General features: G+C 47.9%; 1 protein-coding gene across 1 annotated transcript; it reads left to right on the forward strand.

Moving 5' to 3' along the window:
* Nucleotides 1-1,947: 1,947 nt before the first annotated feature.
* RAB7A (RAB7A, member RAS oncogene family) lies at nt 1,948-22,296 on the forward strand. Its single transcript, XM_074836121.1, has 6 exons — nt 1,948-2,083; nt 17,824-17,884; nt 18,996-19,122; nt 19,916-20,134; nt 20,655-20,783; nt 20,957-22,296. Exons 2-6 carry the CDS (start codon nt 17,832-17,834, stop codon nt 21,050-21,052), a joined length of 624 nt encoding a protein of 207 aa, XP_074692222.1. The 5' UTR covers nt 1,948-2,083; nt 17,824-17,831; the 3' UTR covers nt 21,053-22,296.
* The last annotated feature ends 1,242 nt before the right edge of the window (nt 22,297-23,538 follow it).

Consider the following 23,538-nt stretch of genomic DNA (forward strand, 5'->3'; position numbering starts at 1 on the left):
AGAAATCATGTGTGTTTGGGAGAGTTTTCCCCATCATTTCACTAATCAAAGCTTTTCTTCTTTTGTCAAGTCCATGTTTTAACTGATACCGGGATCTTCTGCAGCTCTTTGCATCTGGTGCAGCACTTCAAGAGCACGAATGAATTAGATGTCACAGGCTCTCCTCTCTTGTGAGATGGGTTGGTAACAGTGATACAATCCTGCAGGTGGAGAAATGAAGGTACAAAACTGATAATGAACTTGCTGGCATCATATGAGGAGAGCCCAGGAGCCCTGCCTCCCATCCACCTTCCCTTCCACAACTTAAACCTGCCCAAGGACCCACAGCTGTGTCCAGCCTCACCCACTCCTTCCCTTGCATGAGGTGTGCCCTGCACCAAGCCAGTTCAGTGCACTAAGCTGGCAGAAAATGTATCCATGCTGCTTTTGTTGCTAATTATCAGCAGATTTAGTACTAAAGTGACTCAGGGCAGGCTCAGTTGAGAGCTGGCACTGGTGTACGGGAGGGAGGGCGTGACGGTGAGTACCTGAAGTTGGCTTGGGCTGGGCTGCCCTTTGGAGCAGAGATGGTTCCTGCTACAGACAGCACACGGGCTTCTCTGGGCAGCAGAGACGCTGAATTGGGCTCAAGCCCCTACACTACTGTTGTGTGATTTTTCTGAAGAGGGACACTGTAAGGACACCCTGTGTGCTCTGTGATAGATACTCCTCAGAAGGGATTCAGGCCAGGCCTGACAGAACAGTGACTTTACCAGCACACTTGCTATGCTGCGCTACCTTTACGCTATTGATCTCAAACTGCTTTGCCAGCATTAATGAATCAAATGTTGTGACATCTTCCTGAGGTGAGTGTTCCAGTTTCCAGGTGACACACAGGGAAACCGTGTTACCCTACAGAGGAGGCAAGCGATTTGCCTAATGGTATGTGGCAGATTTGTCTCAGGACAGAAGGAAGAGCGAAGGTCTTCTGACTGCCAGTTCCGCAGTCTCCCTGCATATCAGTCCCTGTCTCTTAGAGAGCTGGAAGCAGTCTGCTGTGTACTGCTCACAAGTGATTTTCTTTTTAATGTAGCTATAAGTAGCTTCGGTCCTTTTCTCTCTTTAATTAGCTCTAAAAATACATTTTTTTCCTTGGTTGCTTTCCTGAGTTCATGGGCTAACTAAACCCACAATAGTCATGTGACTTGGATGAATGCAAGAGAATATTCAAGTAATTCCTGAATAATAAAATGAACTTGCTGCCAACATGCAGAGCAGAAAATATAGATTTCTTTTGTACCACCCAGGGTGGTTATTATCCCATGGATTAAGGTGCCAGAGAGTTTATAGTCCCATTTTACTTGCCTGCAGTATTGATTATGGAACTGGTAATTGCCTGACTAATCAACCTGAATGTATTTTGTCATATTTTACTTTTTTTTTTCCTGACAAATACTGTTGCTACCTCACTCCACATTACAGCTGCAAATAAAAAGATCCCAAAGAACAGATTTATGCCCTTGTGTCCCCATCCTTTATTTTTGAAAGCATGAATCAGGACAATTTCTGCAGCCCTTTCCTTCTCTCCTCAGACCTGTGCGGGAGGGCGGTGGCAGTCAGCAGGGCAGCCGCAAAGGCACGGTGTGATGTCTGTTGCTGTGGTGCGATGGGCGGCCGCAGAGGAGGCTGGTCCCCTGTGCCTGTGGGGGTGTAGCGGCTTGTATAGTACCACAAGCAACATCTGGACTCTCAGCGGGCGTGCTTAGCCGGGCCCGTCTTCCCACATAAGCGCCGGGTTTCAGCGGAGGCCCCTGGGCCCCACAGCCGGTGCAGGGCAAGGCCGCTTCGCGCCCTCGGCGACTCAAGATGGCGGCCCGGAGCCCGCGGTCACATGACGCGCGGGCCACACTCCCCTTCCCCTCGGCCCGGCCCGGTCTCCGGGCGGCGTGCTGACGTCAGGGACAGCGGGCGGGCCCCGTGACCGGAAGTTGTCGGGGGGGAGGCGGAAGTGAAAGCGGGGAGGCGGTTGGGCCCATTAAAGCCGACCGAGGCGAGCGGGGGGGTGGCAGCGAGTCTCGGGCGGGCGCCGCGGCACACGCACCAGGTGAGGTCTGGCGGGGCGCCGGGGCCGCGCCGCTGTGAGGGGATCTCCTCAGGCCGCGGCCTGGGTTGGGGGGTGGCGGCTCCGCCCCGGCCGCAGGAGCCGCTGGGCGGGGGGCGCCGCCGCTCGGGGCCCCTCCCTGCGGCTTGGGGTGGGGGTGCCGCCGGGGCTCTCCCCGCAGGCGGGGGGTGGGGGGGGGGACACGACGCTGTCTTTGTGCTCCCTGGGAGGGCTCCACCACCGGGGCCTGGCCCGCTGGGGAGGGGCGGTGTTTGCCTGCCCCCGTGGCGGGGTCAGGCGGCCAGCGCCGCCGGGTGCCGAGCTCCCCGGAGCCGCGCCGGGCCCGTCCCGTCCCGTCGCTTTCCCCGGGACAATAGAGCTGGGCCGTGGGTGTCTCCCCGGGAAAGGGCCCCTCCGCGCAGCGCTGCGGGAGTGGGGACTCGCAGGCCTTTCCCGAGATGCGCGTTTCTCGAGGCCTTTGTGGGAGCCTCCTCTCCTGAGAGGTTTAAAGAGGCCCGAAGTGGTACCTCCCAGGGAGGAGAGCGTATTGTCTGTGACATGTGCTGCTGCTGCTGTGGCTTCTTCTCAAAGCGTGAAGGGGTTTTGGGGCAGCTGGTGGCCGAAGGTGGCCTGAGCACTGGTTTTTAGGGAAGTGCTGGGTTGGGGTGGTGAAAGGCTGTGCTGGGTGGTCGTTGGATATCGCTTTTAAGATGAGCAGGCTGCCCTGGGAGCAATTAATGTGACAAAACAGGCGGCCGAAGAGACTGGCAGTTATTGCGAAAGTAGCTCTCAGCATGTGTAAAGCCTGAGTCAGTTCTAAGAAGTATTAGAGTGGATGTTAGAAGTACTTTTGGCTGTGAGTGTATAATAAGGTAAATTAAATGATAGATACGTTATTAGTCTCTAGGTATATATAGACTAATAAATATGGAAATACCTAATTGTTGTACTTAAGACAACTGCACTGTCTTCCCTGTAAGTAGAGGGAATATTTTAGTAGTAAAACAACTGTAAAATGGTTGTCTTAATCTGAAGTAAAATAGGGAACCTCAGCATCAAAACGAGTATGTCTTACCCAGTAACTCCAAACTCTTTCAGTCAGAGCTGGAATTCTCAGTATTATCTCCCTGAAAACAAAAAAAAAAAAAAAACAAAACCTTGCGGATAGGCAGAGCTGTTGTGATATGTGTGTATGAGGGGTTTTTTATATGTAAACTGAGAACACATGACAGAACAAAGTCCTCTCAACTGTAAGCAAGCTGTTCTTTGTTTGACAGTTGCCAATATAGAAGCCTTAAAGCTTCCAGTACTTGCTGCTGGCTGGCCAGTTCTGGCCTGTGCCTAGTACTCTGTGTATCCATGTGGGAATTGGGGCTGGGGGAAGTGGAGAGTTCCCTTTTTCGGGGAATGGTACATAGCCAGCTATGCCACAGGGTCTGGCTAGCTATGACTTAAAGGATTACTTGTGGCTATACCATGTTCACGGGCTGCGGTGGTACTAGTAGTGTGTGATAGAAGCTGCAGCCTTGCTGTGCTTCCAGTAGAGCCAGGCTGCTGGAGTCAATGTGCCCTGTTCTCTCAGTAGCTGTACTTGAGGTTAAAGTGGGTGGAGTCATTTGAATATTCCTTGTTAAATAATCAGGGCTTCATTGCTGTACTTATTCAGGAAGAACAAGTATACTTGTCTTTTTCCCCCCCCCCCCTCCTCCTTGTGACTTCCAACAGCTGACTGAACACATGACTTGCCCTCCATGAACTAATGAGTAGACCCACCATGCCTGGCCTGAGTCCTCAGAATCCAAAGCAGCTCTAATACTGTTACTTTCAAGTGCTGCCCTTTTTTTGTGTGTGTGTTATTATGTTAATACTGTACTTCTGGTGTAGAAAAGCTGTAAAAAGGCGTTAATCTGACCCCTCAATAAGGAAAACTTTTGAAATCCAATAGCAGTTTCTTGCTCTTTTAACCTGCAGTGAGAAGTGTAACTGATAAGATGCAGGGCAGCGGCTACATTAAACTTTCCTCTTCCCTGTGGTGTCATGTAGTGGTCCATGTCCTCAAATACCCTACTGATAGTTCAACATGGCACACTAAAAGTTGTACCTTAAAGGTAAAGGTGCCAACTTAAGAATTTAAATAACTGTGTTGCAGAGACTACATGACAGGCATCCTTGCCCTCCTACCAATGCCAGTGAATCAAGCTCTATGCTGAGTAGCACAGACGTATTACAACATTGATGAATCCTTAACTGAAAGTGGAAAATGTACAAGCTCTGCTATAGGCTCTCTGAAATCACCTAGGGAAGATACCACTCTGCTTGGTTTACAACCCAAAATGAATGCCTGTGGGCAGGAGGGCTACCAGATTCAATTTCTGCAGCGCCTCCTTGGAGCTTCTGTTTTAAGACTTGTGTTGGAAGGTCATGTGAATTACCTGTTGGAGCAAATCTTTGGCAAAGCTTGTCCTTGAGGAAACACGACAATTACAATCAAACCATCTGTGCAAAACTATAAATAGCTGTCTCTAACATGTATGGGATTTTGGTCTGACTTCTCTGTGAAAATGAGACTCATTTATGCAGAACTTAACATTTGGCTGTAAACAGAATTGCTTGTGCTTGATTAGGGTACATTTTTAAATGCTGCATCGTGAGAGAGGTGTCTGGCAAGCCCTAGCTTGGGAATAAGGGCTGTGGATAGAGCACTTGGATGTTTGCATTCTCTGAAACTATTGGATGTTTAGGCTCACAGATACTTACTGGTAGCTGTCCCTGCTGCTATAATATAACAATTTCTTCAGTAACTGAAATAAACCCAGCATTTGATAAACAAGTACAGAACCCTCACCTTGCATGCTGCCAGTGTTTCCTAATGTCTTCTGGACTTCTCAGCTGTGACCTGAACTGCTCTTAAGCCCTTCTTACTAGGGCCTGATGGACATAAGATTCCCTTGTGGAACTGTAGAGTAATTTAAAGCTTGTTGCCTTGATGGAAGGGAACCTGGATAAGACCTTACCTAAATGCTGAACTTGGCTGGGCACTAGCATGTTTGCATGCTGCTTCTCTGACAGCAACCCTGCATCCTTCAGATGCTGAAGTACTTCATCCTTGCACAACATTGTTTTGATAACTGCAGTTTAATTGCCTGATGAGTTGGAGTTCAGTTGGCTTCCCCCTGCAGCTTCCTAAAATGATCTCTTGTAGTTGCTGTAATATAGTCTGCCTTCAGACGTAGTTCAGTTGTGACAGCAGATTGTGAGGATAAAAGGGTCACTTTCTGCAGTGACAATCCAAACGTGAGCTGTGCATCTCGAAACTGAATTACGTATGGATCATTAATTGAATGACCCTTGTTAATATACCACTTTCAGTTCTGCAGTTAGCTGCTCTATTGAAGATCGTATTTCCCTTTAAATGCACCTTGAATAAAACTTCCAAATGAGTGCCCAAGGTCGGTGACTCCACATGTGCTGTTCAGAAATAGCAGACAGTGAAGGGATACCCCTCATCACATGGGTGCTCGCCGGCTTCCAGCATGCTCATTGCTTTTGCGCTGTGTTCGCGGGGATGCAGCGCTCGAACCCGGTGTGCTGCTGCATTTTCTGCTCGGTGGAGATCTGCCGTGGTGATGTCATTGTTCTGTTAGCGCTGTTCTTGCGAGACTGCTCCTCCTCTCTGGTGCCAGCAATGAGCGCTCCGTCCATGGGGGAAGCTGTGTTAACACTGCTGTTGCTAACTCACGGTCAGTGATGGGGAGGGAAACAAGCTTGTCAAGGCCACTGGAGTGTGTTGATTTACAGCTGATCTCAAATAGCCTTGACTTCTCTTGCTACGGAACCTATTCCTGAGGCTATGGGTGTTTTCACAGGGCAGTAAAACTTCAGGAGGGGTGTCTTGCCTTTGAGATGGGATTGAAGTGTAAGCTTGTGGCACAGATTCCTATTTGTATAATTTAAAGGCACTTGATGTAGCAAGTGATTTGCTCTTGCCTCTCAGTAACTACTTAAAGTGTCCACTTAAGGTGACTAATTGTATCTAACTGTCCTTGCATGAGTTTCAAGCAGAAGTTCCTTAATTGAGTAGATATTTGTATTGTCAAGTAAGAAAACAGTATTTTTCTGGAGTTTGTCCTATATCACTGCATACTGTAACTTTGGTCACTTGGTAGACAAGTGCACTGGTGAAGGCAGGCAGCTGGAGCTGCCTTCAGAGGCTACCTGGCTGGAGTACCCAGACCTTGATTGCTGGGGCTACCAGTTTATCTAATGAGTCTGTGCTGAACCCTTGATCTCTCTCCAGCTGGGAAGCAGCATCCTCTTGAAAAGTAACCTGCTTGGTGCTTGTCTCCCTCAAGTGGCTGAGTCACTTGGCTCTGTAGCATGCTCTTCCTCTCTCTCCCAGACATAGATAATGATATCTGAAGTCCAAACTGGCACAGTACCAACAGCGTCTCAAGCATGAGCAGTGAGATGGTTGTAACTGAGGCATGCCTAGGCCTGATCTTCCCCACTAACAAGATTCTGTTTGTCAGCACTGCTCTCTTAATCTGACCATGCAAGTCACCTCAGTGAGATTTATTTTGGTCCTTTGTGGAGCTTCATCAAGAGAATAGCTGGGCTGGTAAAGTGTTGATGCAGGATCTGTGCAAGGGGTATGAGGGTATGAAGTATGAGTCTGAAACAGTCTCCACAGTAGGAATTCCTTGTTAGGCACTGACTCAGCTGTCATGGCAAGCTACCTGTTACACTCCCATCCTGGGACTGGTACTGAAATACTTGTCCTTCCTGCTCTGCAAATTACATTAGCATAGTAAGAGGTATTGAGTGTATGTAGGATCAGGAGTTCTGCTCTCAGACCAAGGTTTAGTTCTTAGATTGCAACCTGTCCCTAGAGGAGGCCTCTTCTCTAGAAGACTCATTACTAGGAACAGGACCTCCTGGAATAGATGTATAGGAGTAAGGTTTTTGCCCTTAGTGTTGGTCTTGTCCTTCTCCACATCTACTTGTCTGGCAGTAGGATCTCCCATCAGTATTTGTCCTGTTTCTTCTATCAAGCTCCTGGTGCTGAAGGAGAGACAATACTCATTCCTGGATCTGAACCTCAAGTGTAAGCTACAGGGTCTGGCAGGCCTCCTGAGGGCCATTATTTGACTTGAAGGCCTGAACATTGGTCAAAGTCTCCCTTCAGGCACTTGTTTCCTGCCCAGCTTCTAGGAACTGGTGGAAGGTAGCAGCCAGGAGTGGATAAACAAGGCTTGTTTACCACTGACAAGGTCTAAGATCTGTGCTTTGCTTACCACTGCAAAGGTTATCTAACACCTCCTATTTGTGTTTCTAAAACTGAAAGCATGGCAGGAATGTGTGAAACCTTAGGAAGCTGCAGACAAAACTAGAAATTAATCAGAGTACTTGAAAAATACTGTCAGATATGGTAAAGATCTAACAACTTTACTGTTTCTTAGTGGCCTGGCTAACTTGCAATATTTTGAACTAGTCAGTCTTATCTTCTGGACATGAAGATTAAAACCCAGCTGCCCCTGGTGCTGTGCTTGATTTATAGAAAGGAATGGGGGAATAGTGTTCAGTGGGGTGGCCTGATGTGAGAACTGTGCTGGGCTATTCGTATTCATATAGGGGTTACTGAAACTGTTGGTTGGCTCTACTGGTTGGGTGGCTGAGTGCCAAGAGGCTGACAGGCATGACTGTATAAACCAGGCTGTATGGGCACTGTAGCTATGTTCCAGTTAGTAGTATAAGATTTGTCTTGCTTGATTTGAAAGCTCTCCACCGAGGAGACTGTTCTGGTAGAGGCATGGCAACATGGAAGCTATACTGGTATAGCTGAAATGCTTTGCGTAGGCAAGGCCCTTAGTCAAGACACATGGCTTGTTGCCTAGTGTCTCCCAGCAGCCAGCAATGTGCTCAACTCTCCTCCCACATCCTGAGATTGTCTCCCCCAGGGCAGAATAGGGGAAGTTGAGCTTGATCTGATAAAGGGGGAGGGGTGTTAAAGCAAGCATGCCTGTTCTTGTAGCAGCTTGATCCTTGGGGAAAATCAACTGGGAACTACCTGAAATCCTGTAGAATTTCAGGGGAACTGCTTCCTCCTGGAAGGTAGGGACACAGCAATACTGATTCTTGAATGACAGTGTAACTTGAGCCCTCAAAAGAAGGGTGGCTGAAGATCTTCAGTCTCCTTATCAGCCTGTTAGGGCTCTGTATATCTTTGCCCATTCCTGGGAGAAGGATGTCCTGTGGTATAAGGGCCCTTCAGCTGCTGGAGGAACTGGTGGACTAAGAAGCTTCATGACTGTAAACATCCAGCTTTCAGTGAAGCTTCTGGGTATGGTTTTTTCAGAGCTGTCTTCCTGTAACTTGAAGACTACCACTTCAATAGCCCTGGCTTTCTGTCTGGGAATCCTGGTCTTGTTAAACTGTGTGACATTACATCTAAAAGGGCCTCCCTGCATTCCTGTCTTGTGCACAGCTGCAGTCTCCAAACACCTGCTACCTGCTGTGGAGATGATGGTGATCATACTGGAGATGCTGAGGGGCAAAGTGATCCATCCAGGGTGGCTGTCCAGCATAGCTGGCTGCATTGCTGGGGACACTTTCTGCTCTCCATTTGGCTCAGGACATTTATCAACTGGAAGAGCCTACATGTGCCACAGTAATCTTAGGCTAAATGGCAGTCTGGGCAAAGTAGTGTTCCTGTAGACAGCAAGAGATGACCTCCAGACCTTTCCCACTGCTCTTAAGCACACTGGTGGTCTGACTAAACATGCAGAAACACATCTGTCTTGGTACTGTAAGCAGATGTGTTTCTGTGCTTGTTTTGCTCCCACTTTCAAACCATGTAGTCAGATCAACATGATACCACAGCAGCCACCTTCTCTTGAGGAGATATCGAAACTGGTAGAGATCAGTTTCTAAGCTTTATACCTTCCTGGATCTGGGGTTGGGGACTAGTCCCATGTAGTTTGAACTTCTCTAGGGTAGAGTCACAATTCATAATGGCAGCTTTAGAGCAAGAAACTTGTTCAGTTCCACGTCTAGACTTTAAAGATTGTGCAGGCATAAACCAGCTCTGATGTGGAGAAGTGCCGGGAGGTGTAACAGGGCTGTGAATCAGGCTTGGACTGGAGAACTTGGCTTTGAGAACTTGTGCTTTGAGCCTGACTGATCATATGCATCAGTGCCTCTCAGGAATGCAGGGTTCTCCAAATCTCAGCACTTGCAACCCTAAGAGTTGCAGCTGAGCCGAGACCTCAGGCAGGACAGACCCCTTCTCATGTGCAAGTCCTGTGATTCCACAGCAGATGTGGCTCCTACCTTGCTTCTGCCTTCCCTGTGTCATCTGGAGACTCTGGCAGACTGGCCATTGGCATATCCTCTTCCAAGGAGCTCTTTGAGCCCTTGCTCACAGCAGGGATGTGTCCCAGACCCTCCAGCTGGGGATTGAGGGTATCTCTGAGGCAAGCAAAAAACTTATTGCCACTGAAAGGAGTGTCTTCCCTAGCACCAGCTCTGGAGCTTCCTTGATCACACCAAGAGCCTATTGTTCTCACAACTGTTCCAAGGCTTTTGCTTTCCCGCTGGGTTTTCTGCATGTTTCCCCGAGCTGCATGTTGCCCATCATTGTCTTCCTTTAGCACTAGGCTGTCTTAAGAGCACGTTATCCAGGAGGAGGATGCAGCGCAGTGTGTGGGTGGGCCTGGTGTTGTATCCGTCTGGTAGCTAGCTCACAGACCTGGTCAGCTGGCTATCAGCACCATGTCACACCAGTTTGGTGCTCACATTGAAGCAGCCAATGAACTGAACTGAAGGCCATGTGGCTGAGCTGTAGCTGGCTGGTTCCTGAGCTTCACTTGGTCCTAGAGCAGCTTCTCCAGCACTGGAGGCTGAAACTCCACCCTCAGAATGAGGTGGAAACTTAATGCAGACAGCTGTAGTCTAAAAAACCAATTCCTTCAGGGTACTGAAACATGTTTTAAGATTCTATTTTGATCTGAGCTATATCAGTGTGCTAGCAAGCATCTAAAGCTCTAGGCTGTTCAAGAAGGTGAAGCTTTTGGCTTAGGACTCTCGGGTGGGGGTGGGAGACGCTGGACAGCAATACCCACACCTGACAACTTGCAATATCATGTTTTACACAAGGTATCAAAAATTAATTTGTAGCTGAGTGTCCCAGCTCCCTGAGCAGAGGTAATTCCTGCCTCACAGGGCTGTCTGGGAAAGGTACCAACTGGACAGAAGCCTGCTCTTGGTGAAACTGCAGTAAGTAGCAGGCAGCCTAGCTGCTCCTCCTGAGGAGGGAACGATGAGCTGTGCTTGAGCTCCTGGCTGGGTACCAGCAGGAGGGAATATGTTGGTTAGAACAGCAACATAAACGTGTGGGGAGGAAGGAGGTGGAAAGCAGTTTTGAGATGCTACCGGTGCAGCAGCAGCTAGAGTGTGCCCTTCTGTGAAGCTCAGGAATATCTTATTCACAGGAATATCTTGCCAGCTGCTTTTGGTGTGGGCTTCACTTCAACTGCTTCTCTGTGGTGCATCAGTGAGGCCTGAGAAAGCACCTCTGTTGTCTATATGGACTCTAGGAGCCCATTGCCCTAAAGCAACCCATTTACAGAGAGCAGTTCTTGCAAGTTGTCGACTTGAATGGCAAGATGTTCCTAATTTGCTTCTTAGGCACAAAGCCAGCACATGTCCCCACTAAATGTGAGGCTTTCCTAGATGGGATCTTCCAGTCAGCTGGGGAAGCTGAGCTACTAGTAGACCTGTCATGGGAGTGGAAGAGGCTCCTGTCCTGCTTGTGCAGCCCTTGTCAGTGCAAGACAAATTGCTGTTAAAACTTCATGTGCTACGGTAGCTGTCCTCAGTGCAAGGATGCTAGGCACTTGTTCCACTTGTAGAGCACTCAGGTTTGGTAAGGAAAATATGCAGGTTCTATAGCAGTCAAAAAAAAAATCAAGGACAGGTTTATTTCTAGTTTATTCCTTAAAGGCAGTTTGGCACCTCTTAAGCTGTATTCATATGTAAGTAACAGCCCCTGCTGATTGTTCTCTGGCTAGTGCTCAGCTTTCTCCCAGCTGAAAAGACAGGGTGTCTGCTCTTGCTCATGGTCTGTGCCACTCTCAGGAGAATACAAGTGAGGGATTTTGAAGGTTGATACCCATTGGTCTCAGGTGGGCATTCATGTTGAATTGCTCAGGGTGTCGCTTGTAGCTTTGCGTTAGCAGACACCTTGTTAGCAACGTCTGTGTGACCAGGTATCTGGAACCAAGTTGCTGTTATTAAATTGTGTTGGTAAAACTTCTTCAGCTCCACTTTGAGCTCCTGCTGCAATTGGAGCTTGAGGCTTCAATACAAAGGGTGTCTGGACCACTTGGGCACTCTGCAAGCAGGAGCTGTGATCCTGGTCAATTAATGGCAATTGCAGACTGACTGCCTTTCCTCAGGATGAGGCCTGGCATTTTCAGTGTAGATGAATTGAAATGAATTCATGTGTCTACTCAAAGCGTCAGCTAAACTTGGCTTGATAAATCATGGCAAGGTGCAATGTGACCATGAGGCAATTGATATGTGCCAGTCTGTGCTTGATCCTGTAAGAACAGGATAAACATCCAGTGAGCATCTCATTTCAGTGGCTGAAGGTCTAAGCAGACATAACCCCCTGAGGTGTCAAACATACCAGGGAACTTGCTGCTTCTGGGAAGGAACTGGTTCAATCTGACTGAGCTGGTCTTGAATCATTCTTCCAGCTTCAGCTTCCTTGAAGAAATGCAGAACTATTGAGGGGGGGAATAAAAATAGCTCTTCAGTGTAGTACAGAGACTTAATGTTTTGTAGCCTCCCCCACGCGAGAGAAGAGTGAGCAGAGGTGGTGTTTCTGTGTTGAAAACATGCTTAGCTGTGTTTCAGGACATTTTTCCCCATTTCAGGACAGAAGGTTCTTCCAATGTTCAAGTGTGGCTGTCTTCTGCTCGGTCTGGTCACTGTGGTGAGCCCACGGCAGTGCGGGGTATCCCCTAACGGAGTACTCGCCTATCCAAATTGGCTTCCTCAATGGTTGGGTGTTTTTGCTGAAGGTCCTGGGATATAGTGAAGTGAATGTTCTCCTTATCAGCTACAGCACCCAGAACAGACCTGCAGTGCTTCAGGTTCAAATGTGCCTTTTTGTGGAACACCTACCTACTCTTGTGCTGCCTGTTGAGACAGGGGAACTGAACAAGGTGTTCATAAGGGCTGCAGTGAGTTTAGCTCTGAGGCTTGCTCACCTACAGCTTTGTGCCTTTTTGGCATAGTGTGAAACATCCCTGCCAAAGGACGCAAGGTGAGAGGTGCAGTCCAACAGTCTTGCTTCAGTGTTCAGCTGGTTTCTAGCAGAAGATGCAGGTCGCAGGCTGGTAGGTAGAAGAGCAGAGAACTCCTGGTCATATGTCCCAGTTCTTCCAGCCTCTGCATAAACATGCTTTTGTTCCTGTTCCTTTGTTAGGATTGCAACTTGAACTGTTTAATAGCAAAGCTGCCAGAGTAAGGACTGCTCCAGCAGCTTGTCAGCAGGTTCAGAACTGATATGGGTATGCTGCTGCTTAGGGAGCTGTTGTCTTCCATGGAGGTGAGATTCCTGCCCTCCCTGCCCCAAGCTGGCTGCTTTCATACTAAAATGGTCCATTTTAGCAACTTAACAGGGTGATTGTATCACAAGGCCTACTTCTGTTAAAGGATAGCTAATCTAGGCGATCTGGTGGGCCATCAATGCAAGCTCCTACTGTTCTTTGCTTGTACCAACCTAATTAATATTAAAATGCCTGCATTGTGACTTGACACATGTGAACATCTCTAAGGAATCCTTAACCATCCATTTCTGCTTTGAGTTAAAGCAGCTGTCTCAATATAGTAAGTGAAAGGGCAGTTGTAATGTACTCTGAAGCACCAAGGGAAGCCTAATTAAATTTGGCATAGGCTTTATTTGCACTTGCATCTGAGGAGCTGTAGCACTATGGAGCTTCATAGGACAGTTTTTGACTCTTCCTTTCAGATCAGCTAAGCCAGTAACACTCGCAGGTCAGATGTTAGGGGTTCTCCCTTGCTGCTCCAGCAGGCCAGCCTTACAACGGTAGTAATGCTACTGTGGGAGAGAGCATGCTATACCAGGCTTAATCTCATGAGGGTCAACATACTGTTAACGGTTTGTTTGCTTAGAGGGACAGGCCTTAAAAATTGAGGGGAAGGACTCCTCTCCTGTATTACAGGCAGCTGTATCATTCCTTTGTCACCAGTTAAGCCAGGAGGAGGAATGATGCTGACTGGTGTTCTGATTGACGGGAAGTTTCTGATGGCTTCTGAGCAGGGCTAGCTCTGTGTGTGCTGGTGGGTTCTGTTCTGAGCAGTCATGCAGGTGACCTTGCTCCAACAGACTTCACACAGTGTAAAACAGAACTGATGTCTTGGATCAAATCTTAACGAACAGGTTTTTCTTCATGGTATCTCTGAAAAAGGAAATGTTTGTTCAGAAATGCTCCTGGGACTGGATATGAGCCCTGTGTTAGCTTGCACACTGCCATCTTAAGGGCTTATGTGACTCTTACAGAATGCTGTTCCAGAGTAATTATACCAAATATCATAAAGCAAGACAGGCTGCGTATCTAGTGCAAGATAGTTTTAGACTTGGATACCACTGACTCGGCAGTATCACAATTTTGATCTTAACTCAAGCTGAGCTTGCTCTTTGCGAGAGCATGGGGGAAACCCTGCACAGCCTGCATCTCGGCTTAGCTCAGTAACTTAATGTTTCTTGCAGGTGTGACTGGAGAAATTTCTCATGTGAACTAACTGCTCCTTCAGGTATTCAAAACTGTTTTGCCTGTGAGCTAAAGCTATATTCTCCTTGGTCTCCCTTAGTTGATTTTGTACTAGCAAGGTTCACCAGAAATGAGATCTATGTAGCTTAGAGCATGTATGTGGGCTCCATTTCTGGGACATCAGGTGGTAATGAACCTACTCAATGTCATATAATGTGAGAAACAGCCTTTGTTAACAAGGGAATAATCATAAATTGCCTCTGACTTCAGGCAAGCAAATCTGAGTACTGAACCTGGCCCAGGATTGGTTGGTTGCACCTTGTTCTACTGACACAGCAAATAGCATGCTGTAACCAGGATCGACTGAGGTATTTCTGAGCTTACTTGAACTGCAGTGTGTGGAAGCATCCTCTGCCATGCAGATGTATTTGCTGTTGGTTTAGTATGAGCTGAAGTCACAAAAAAATTCTTTGCATGGTGTTAAGGAGACTGTAGTAAGGCTTCACTTACAGGATCTTCAGAGAGTACTAGTGTCTTTCACTTCCAGTACCTCAGCTTGTTTAAAACGCTGTGACTGGAAGCAAACATTGGGGGAGGCATGGTATCCTGTCCTTGGAGTAGTTTGACCCTTTGGGTTGCTTCATAAGAAACCCTGGTTAAGGTAACAGGGATGTCTTCAGTCCTTCTAGATTGAAGATCTCACTAGGACCAGTCAGACCTCTGTTTAGCACAAATAGCTCCTTTAAAGCTGGAGCTGCTGTCGGAGACCTACTCAGCCACACAGAACATGGTAAGGATAAGAGAAATAGCAAAGGTGGTGCTGTAGGGAGTAACTTGTTGCTGCTTAAACTTAGAGGGGTTTCCTTCTATAGGAAGTCTCCAGGAGATCAAACACTGGTACTTCCTCCAAGACCTGGAGGTGTGGTCTTCTCTCCAAAGGAAAGGTCTTTTCTTGTACTGGGCAATGAATAACTCAGAAGTGTTGATCAGTTTATACCTGTAATGAGAGATTAATGAGAGGGCTTGGCCCATCAACTGACTAGGCTTCAAAGCAGCGTTGATCAAGCCTAGTAGAACAGGGATGGGAAATTCTGGGCAGTGTCCACTGCTGGCCCCTGGCAGGACTGGAGTTCCTCACTGTCTCATGGCTCAAACCAAATACCAAGCTGAGGCAGCTGCTTCAGTGCCATGGCTCATATCCGTTGCATCACCTGGGATGGAAGCTGAGTGTCTCACCTGACTGGTGTTCATGAGGCAGTAATAGCTCTGCACACTGATGGGGTAGCCTGTCAGCTATGACAGGGAGGCAGTGTCAGATCTGACTCGGACTCACTTCCCATGTCTGCAGGTGGCTGCTCAGCTGAGCTACTTCCAAGGTGATGAGACTTGACAGGGCAGTTTCCCCTCTCTTCATAGTGGGACTTCAGGCGGTGTTGAACTTGGGTGCTAAGCATCCAGTGTGATTTAGTGTTGTAATTTAGGGCTCTGCAAATCCCTCCCTGAGCATGAGAACGAATGCCAGCTTGTCCAAAGCTGCTTCAAACGCCAGGAAGCACTGAGCTGCAGCAGCCAGTGGCAAGTGACACTGAAAACACTTGGAGGAGAATAGAAGCAGTACATGCTGGGTTCTGGCACAGTCACTTCAGGGTGAGTTGTTTTCCTCTGTCCTGAGGAAAACAGGTGACTCACTGGACCTGAACCTATACAGATGTTTTCCACGACAGTTCAGTGGACACAGCTGTTAAGTTGTTTGAAAGCTCTGCTCCCTTGCTTCTTGCTCCATCTGGTCTGATTGTGCTACAGAAGTCTCTGGCTTGGCTAGCACTAGTGTCGCTTGTGCTACATGCTTTGAAAACACAGGAGATGCAGTCTGCTTTGAAGGAGCTTATATGGTCTGTTCTCCCTACGGCTATAGAGACGAGCTATAGAGTGTGGATCTTGGCAAGAGCAGAAACAGGACTAAATGTTGGGGTTGTTGACAACTTTCAGCTGGCTATATCTTGGCTGGTATAGCTGGGCTGCCAGTTGGATGATTGAGCAATGCAGTCCAGCACAGACGGCCTTGGAATGGAGAGGTGTTTACACATGGAGAAACTGTCCTGTGCAGGCGCTCTGGCATCTGTGGATAGCATGAACTCTGTAGGTGGCCCGTCACTGCTGTTTGCTCAACAGCCTCTGGCTGTTATCTTCTCGACAGTGTTTCCCATTTAGATGTACCACCAGATGCATGAGGTGGGTGCAGGCCAACAAGGTGTGGCTGTAAGTGCACCACTACCTACAGCAGCCGCAGGAGGGCTGCTTCAGCTTCTGCAGCGTTCACTGGTGACAAAGTCTAAAAGGCTGCTTGTCTTTTAACACTCAAAGCTTGAGATGATTAAGACGTTTTGCAACTGGACTCTATCTAGTAAGAGACTCTTAAAGCTTGGAGCATATTACTTCCTGTAGTACTGGGAAGAAACAGGTTGCAGTTATCTAGCAGCTTAGGCTGTTGCATATCCCAGGAAACACATAGGACTGAGCTGCTCAGAAGGTGCATGTATCCATGCTGTTGTAGAAGTGAAGGCCTCCTTAGCTGTGAAAGTTGGGAATAGCTCCTGAAGAGTAGGAGTTGTGTGGGGCAATGAATGTGGTGTAGCAGGATGGGAATTTTAGGGTAACTGAGTCCCCATATAAGGGTTTAATACATGAAGCCTGTTGTCAAGGGTCTTTGAACTCAAGTAGCATAGCTATAACCATCTTCTGGCTCCTCTTGCTGTACAGAACTTGCAGGGCTCCTCAGGGAAAGCCAAGGAGTCCTTGTGTTGTGGACCAGGTCAGTAACAAACTAGGGTGTGTGATCTGATCAGGTCTGAGCACCTAAGAATGGTTTGTCCCATCCCCTCCCCAGAGGTGGGGAGAAGGGCCTCGTGGAAGGAAGGGCATGCGCAGCTCAGCCACTAATAGTAAGACTTTGTACTTGCTTTCACTGGGCTGAAGCACATCCAGAAGTGTATTCAGACCTGCTGCAGCTGATGTACTTCTAGCTTCTTCACTAATCTGAAGAGGACCTGGGAGCAAGTAAGAGTGTGGATCTCTAGAGCTCAAGTCTCCTTCTTGCTAATTAGATGGACCATTAGTGGCCCATTTAGAGTTACCTGCCTACAAAGTGGACTGGAGTCATGGCAGGGTGCCACTGAACAAACAACTCATCTAACAGAGCAATAGACTGAAAGTTGTGAGTTTTGCCACTGTAGCCTGCCTTGTCCCTCCACCGAAGGTGAGGTGGCAGTAGTTAGCTTCCTATGCTCTCAGCAAAGCTGCGGAGTCTGGTAGCAGTTTGCTGTTCAGCTGGCCTGTGTGGTTGTGTTGTGACCACTTCAACCACAGCATATCCTTGGGACTTGACACTTTCACAAAGCACAGCTGCTAGAGAAAGCTATTGCTTCTCCAAGCTGAACCTGAAAGGTGCAGGAAGCCCCCTTTTTTTTTCTGCTGGGAAACTACTGAACCAGCATAAAAAAAACTTGTGTGGTATTAGACACATCTCTACTTACATCTTGCTTAGTAGCGTGTGTAAGAATTAGTGTGTGTTGGCTGATATGCTTTACTGCACTGCCTCCAGTGAGGCTAAGCGAGATGGCCTAGGCTAGTATACCCACAAATGGCCTGGAAATAGGGTCCAAAATGGACTTGGTACTGTAAAGGACAAGTGCTTGGCTATCTACCTGTTCATATTAAGTTGCCACTACTGGTCTGATGTGGCCCTGCCTAGGAAATGGGCAAACACCTGGTTAGTGCTCAAGTCTAGCCTTGAATTGAAGGAGTCTGGTTTCAGGAGCGCTGGGCCCTCCCTGTTACTGGTTCCTTGCTGGGAGTTGGGTTTCTCAGACTGCAAACATGCTGCTTTCTGCCTTGAGGAATGACATGCTAATGATATCTGATGGAGTTGTTCTTCCTTTCTAGTGTAAAAGATGACTTCTAGGAAGAAAGTGTTACTGAAAGTCATCATCCTTGGAGACTCTGGGTAAGTGGAGAAGCCTTTAAACTACCAATCTGCATCTGGCTGGAGAAGTGCTCTTGACTAGTGGGAGCCTGGATATACTGTGAGAAACTAGCAGTGCCAGGAGGAGAGATTTTAAAGCCCCAGATAGCTGTGTTACCTTATAGATTTAAGAACTCTTCACCGCCCTCTGTCCTGAATGTATCCCCACAGTTTAATATCTCGGAAGTCCTGCCACAATATTAAATAGGGGAAATGCAGTGGGCAGACCACTTCAGTAGCAGAACTGGATAGCCTTTCTGCAAGGAAGACATGTGGTGTTGAAATGAGCATTTCAGTCAAAAAAACCAAAAACAAAAACAAAAACCAAAAGACCAAAATCCCCAAAATGCTAGTAAGCAATCTTAGGTGACTTCCTAAAACTTTGCCTCTGTCAGAGACATAGTTTATACTGAGCCATCTGCTTAGCTTCTCTGTGATCTGGCTAGAGCCTGCCCCTTGGAGTGAAGGGCTTTGCTGTGTGCTGTTGAGCAAGGAGTCTGCTCTGCTCTTACAGGTTACTTGCCATGCAGGTTGTAACCTGATTCCCGTGACATAAGGCTTATTTATACCACTGTGCCCAGCAAGCTGTTGATCAGGGAGTGTTTCTTAGCCACAGAGAGGGCATGTGAACCTCTAAGCTGGCTCTCTGGGGAGGATCTCCACCTCTGGGTGCCCAGCAGATGTGTATGTGAGCTGTTGCCAGCTGAGATTACCTGTTCCTCCACCTCCTCCTTCAGCAGAGGCTGAAGATAACTGTTTCTGGTGGGTTTCTCTGGGGCACTTCACCTTCTACCAAAACTGCCCTCATGATCATAACGTGATGCATGTTCCTTACCAAGGATCAGATTACTGATGGGGAAACAGGGTTTCTCAAGATTGTATCCTTAGGTAGCTAATGCTCTTACTCAGCATGTTGCCTCAGCATCTATTGCTGTAAAAGCCCCTTCTTGCAGAGGTGGGTGCATTTTCCCTGGTTGAAAGGCCAGGAGGCTATGGTGGGAGGCAAAGGGCACTGGGATGTTCTGTTCAGGGTGATTAATTCAAACACTGTTGTAGAAACAGCCTACCTAGTCATTTTTGTCTTTCTGTGCAGGGTGGGAAAGACATCGCTCATGAACCAGTATGTGAACAAGAAATTCAGTAACCAGTACAAGGCTACGATAGGTGCAGACTTCCTGACAAAAGAGGTCATGGTGGATGACAGGCTAGTGACAATGCAGGTAAGGAGTGACTCTGCTCCCTGCTGCCAGGCTGCCTAGACCACACTTGTGTGGAAGTATCTGCTCCAGTGTAGTCCAGAGCAGTGCAGGGGTCTGTGTACTGCGTGTGAATCTTGTTTGCACTGAACTGCTCTTGGCCATAGGTGCTGCTGGTTTTCTCTAGAAATCTGTGCATGGGCTGAACAAGGGGAGGCAAAGATCAGTTTGGGTTCAGCTAAGAGCAGCTTTGCCAGGCCCAACTTAAAAACCAGCGTTTGGTACTGTCAGTAAACTAGACCTTGTTAAAAAGGCACTTCCCTAGTGTTCAGGAACCGGAAAGGGCTGGTAAAGGACTCTTTAGTCAGGTCACCTACTTGCATTGCCCTGAGTCCTGTGGGTAGTGTTAACCTGCCAGTCTGCTTATGTCTCCGGTATCTGAAGCTTTCATCTCTCCATGGTGAGACTGACTGCAAGGCAGCAAAAGCCCTGTTGCAGCCATCAGGAGTGTTTGGACTGTGCTGGTACCCAAGCACTGCAGGCAGGTCACCTGCTGACCCTAATAACAGAGTCCTGCTTGCCCAGGACAAGGATATGTCCCTTGCTGAGGTTGAACACAAAAAGGGTTAACTATCTTTAGAAGGGTATTTCTGGCCCTTGATACTTAGTGCCTACAGAAATTCCCAAGCCTTCAGGTGCTTCTCTCTGGCTAGCTGGGGGCTGTAGATGCCTGGTGGGAGTTCTGAAATGAATGCCATAGTTGTGGATGGACTCTGTCAGAGTACAGCTGGTTTATCTGCCCTGTTTTTTGCTCCAGATATGGGATACAGCAGGACAAGAACGATTTCAGTCTCTGGGAGTTGCCTTCTACAGGGGAGCAGACTGCTGTGTGCTGGTGTTTGATGTCACAGCCCCCAACACATTCAAAACCCTAGACAGCTGGAGGGACGAATTCCTCATTCAGGCCAGTCCAAGGGATCCTGAGAACTTTCCTTTTGTTGTGCTGGGAAACAAGATTGACCTAGAAAACAGACAAGTGAGTACTGGGATTTGCTAGCCTCCTCTTAGGAAATTGCTATTCCTTGTAGCAACACAGGAGGGTTATCTGAGAAACGGGAGTGGGAGGTGCCTGAGCGTGGCTCAGCTGTTGTGTGCCTCTGGGGAAGAGTTTCTCCTGCCAGGAGAGGTCAGAATCCCTGTGCACAGCATGCTCCTGCCCACTGGTGGAAGGATTGCAGCAGCAGCCTGGGTAGATAGAATTCTTCTTCAGAATTGCTGGGAAACTCCTATGGGAGCAAGTCCCTGCTCTGCAGGTGCTTGAGCGCTCTGTGCCCTGCAGTCTCGTCTTCCTCAGGCATGGTGCTCCTTGCCCCGGGGCTGTGTACCCGGTGGTGGGCAGCAGTTTCCTGTGCTCTGTATCAAGGCTGTAGTTTTGATGAGGTCAGAACTGCTGTCTTAGCTCAGGGTGGATATGAGGGGGTCTCTGGCCTTGCCCTGGAAATAAAACCCCCTTCCTGTGTAGCTGAAGGTGGTGTTGCTGCTCTCTGTCCACCCAGGTCACCACAAAACGGGCGCAAGCCTGGTGCTACAGTAAAAACAACATCCCCTACTTTGAAACCAGTGCCAAGGAGGCCATTAATGTGGAACAAGCTTTCCAGACGATTGCACGAAATGCACTTAAACAGGTAGGGAGGGGGCCGGTGGGTGCCCTCTGCCAGGGCCGGTCCTGCCTGCTGAGCTCAGCTGCTGCGGGCAGCCTCGGGCTCTCCGACAGCTTTCCCCAGCCAAGAATGGCTCCTTGCATGCTAGGAGCTGGCTGCAGAGCTGTGGCACTAACTCCTTCCTTCTCTCCCACTAGGAAACTGAAGTGGAGCTTTACAATGAATTCCCTGAACCTATCAAACTAGACAAGAATGACCGAGTGAAGGCTTCTGCGGAGAGCTGCAGCTGCTGAGGGGAGAGGGAGGGGTTGAGCACAGTCCTTCACAAACGAATATCACACTTAGGCCTTCAAACACACAGCCCCTCTTCTGTGTTTAAAACGAAATTAAAAAAAATTTCCATCTCCAGCTGCCAAAATCCACCCATTTTCCATGAGCATCTGTGAGTCCTGCACTTCAGAGCTCACGTCCCCACACCATCCACATCACACTTCATGGTAACAGACCTTTCTCTTAGTTTAAAATGGAAACTCTTATGTATGTTTGGAACTGAATCTAATTCCAGGTGTCCAACGGAGAGAAACTGTTTACAGGTAATCTGTGTAACAAGTTACATACATTTTTAACTGTCTCGTGTTTTTCCCCTGTGAAGGCTGCAACTGGAAAGGCTGATTACCCATAGTTCATTGCAAGCTCAGCACTCAGTCCAACTAGGTTGAGTTTTGTATGTATCTCTGTTAATGCTTGTTACTTTTAACTAATCAGATCTTTTTACAGTATCCATGTATTATGTAATGCTTCTTTAGGAAAAATCTTATAGTACATGTTAATATATGCAACCAATTAAAAATGTATAAATTAGTGTAAAATTCCTGAATTACATGTTCAAGTACTGAAACACAGATTGTGTAGAAAGTGAGGAGGACACTTGTGAACTGCAGCGTGCTAGCAACACAAAGTCCAGATAGAGGCAGTATTCTGTACAGTAGAGATGAACTATGTAAGCCTTCTTGTTTTGAGGCCAAAAAGGCTTCATCTTCTGAAGAATCTGTCTGGCTTCCTTGTATCTAAATTCTCAATTTGCATAACAGCATTGATATGCACACTGGATTATTGGATTTAAAATTAAATACAGCTATGAAATGACCTCATTTGTTCACCTCCCCTACTGCTTAACTCCTAACATCCTGGAGCGAGTGTGAGAAGGAGCCAGAGCTGAGGTGTCCCAGGGGCTCTTTGTACCGTGGAAGGAGCTCCTCTCCCACCTTGGGTTATGGTAGCTGTTTCCTGATGAAAGACCTGGACTATGAATCTTCCCTTTCTTCTTACTGACTGCTAATCTGGATTTTTGGTATGGAAAAACTTGGCAATCTAGTCCCTTTCCTCTCTTCCTTTCTTCCTGGTATTTGTTCTTGCGTTTGTAGCTTGCTTAAATGGAGCCCTTCTACCTGTTTTCCAGAGGTCTACATTCTAGTACGTAGGCTGAGCTCTTATGTAAAGAGACAAACATGATGCCAATAAACTTAACAAGAACAAACCTTCTTGTTTACTCCTGTTTCTGACTCTCTTTTTTTTCCTTCACTAACATGCTCTCTTTCCTCTGTTTAGTCACCATTTTAGCAAGCCAGTGCCTGCTAACTGAAGGATGTTTGTACTTCCTCCTTACTACAAAGTCTGTGCCTTACAGATTGGTTTTCAGGAGTGCCTTGAGCAGGCCCTGTTTGCTTGGCTGACCTGAGACTCTGCTTTTCTTGAGGCTGCTTGCAGTGACAGGAGTGGTGCTGGATCTGATTGCTCTTTATGAGCATAGTCCCTCAGTCCTGTCCTGGGCATATGAGAACCTTTGTGGATGTGGGAAGAGGAGGGCAGGGCTGTTAAAGCTCTTGCCTACCTTCCTCAGGGAGGGGGTGGTGAGAAGAGCAGGCTCAGCCCTTCCCAGCTTACCAGTTAGGTGCTTCAGGTGGAGGAGAGGCAAGGCTAGCCTAGAAGGTACCTTGGAGTGAGTTAAGGCCTAGTCAAGGTTAAGCCTTTAATTTCTAGATGCTGGCCAAGACCCTCTGCTTGCACTCAGCAAGGCTGAGCTCACTACTCCTGTGCCCACAGGATGATGGAAAACAAAGTATAGAGAAATGAGGCCAGTTATTTCAAGAGCCTTCTAACAGTCTTTGCTCTGTATCCTATTTTATGGCTTTGTCCTGTCATGCTTTTCTCTCACTTGACTGGGCTTTTGCTGTCCACATCAACTTCAAATAACTACTCTGCAATAGCAGTGTGTCCTGGTGGGACCACTTTCCTGTCTGCATCTCTTTGAAAGACTTGGACCTTCTGCTCATCTCCAGTTAAAGCATCACTCTGCACTTGTTTTCTGTAGATAAAGTTCTAGTGTGGAGAAAGCCAAGCTGGGGGAGGGGGGGAGCAATAACTATAAAGTGATGTTTTGGGTCTTAACTCTGCACCTGTCTCCTGCTGCTTTGGCCTTGGGTGGTGGAGCTCGGGCTGCAATGGCTGCACCGTGCAGCTGTGATGAGCCCTGAAGAGCCACTGTGTTTAATCTCCCTCCCATCAAATAAACCGTCAGTGACATGAGGCAAAGGGGGAGTGCTCCACGGGGGGTAGGATAGCTGGGGAGCTCCTTGCCACAGGATGTTAAGGATGCTAAAGAGGAGGATTCCATTTGCCACCTACAAACTGATGGTTTTGCAGGTGGGAATATGATAGGTACAAAAATCAGTGCAGGAGGGGAGCAGGGTGGGAACTGGTGCCCTCCTGTTGTGCTCAG

The sequence above is a fragment of the Strix aluco genome, chromosome 11 (assembly GCF_031877795.1).
Source record: "Strix aluco isolate bStrAlu1 chromosome 11, bStrAlu1.hap1, whole genome shotgun sequence".
NCBI lineage: Eukaryota > Metazoa > Chordata > Aves > Strigiformes > Strigidae > Strix > Strix aluco.

What these genes read in the sequence shown, in the direction of transcription:
- RAB7A (XM_074836121.1), top strand. Translation starts at nt 17,832, where the DNA reads ATGACTTCTAGGAAGAAAGTGTTACTGAAAGTCATCATCCTTGGAGAC. An exon ending in ATCATCCTTGGAGACTCTGG is followed by an intron (nt 17,885 to 18,995) that starts GTAAGTGGAGAA and finishes CTTTCTGTGCAG; the next exon opens with GGTGGGAAAGACATCGCTCA. An exon ending in TTGACCTAGAAAACAGACAA is followed by an intron (nt 20,135 to 20,654) that starts GTGAGTACTGGG and finishes CTGTCCACCCAG; the next exon opens with GTCACCACAAAACGGGCGCA.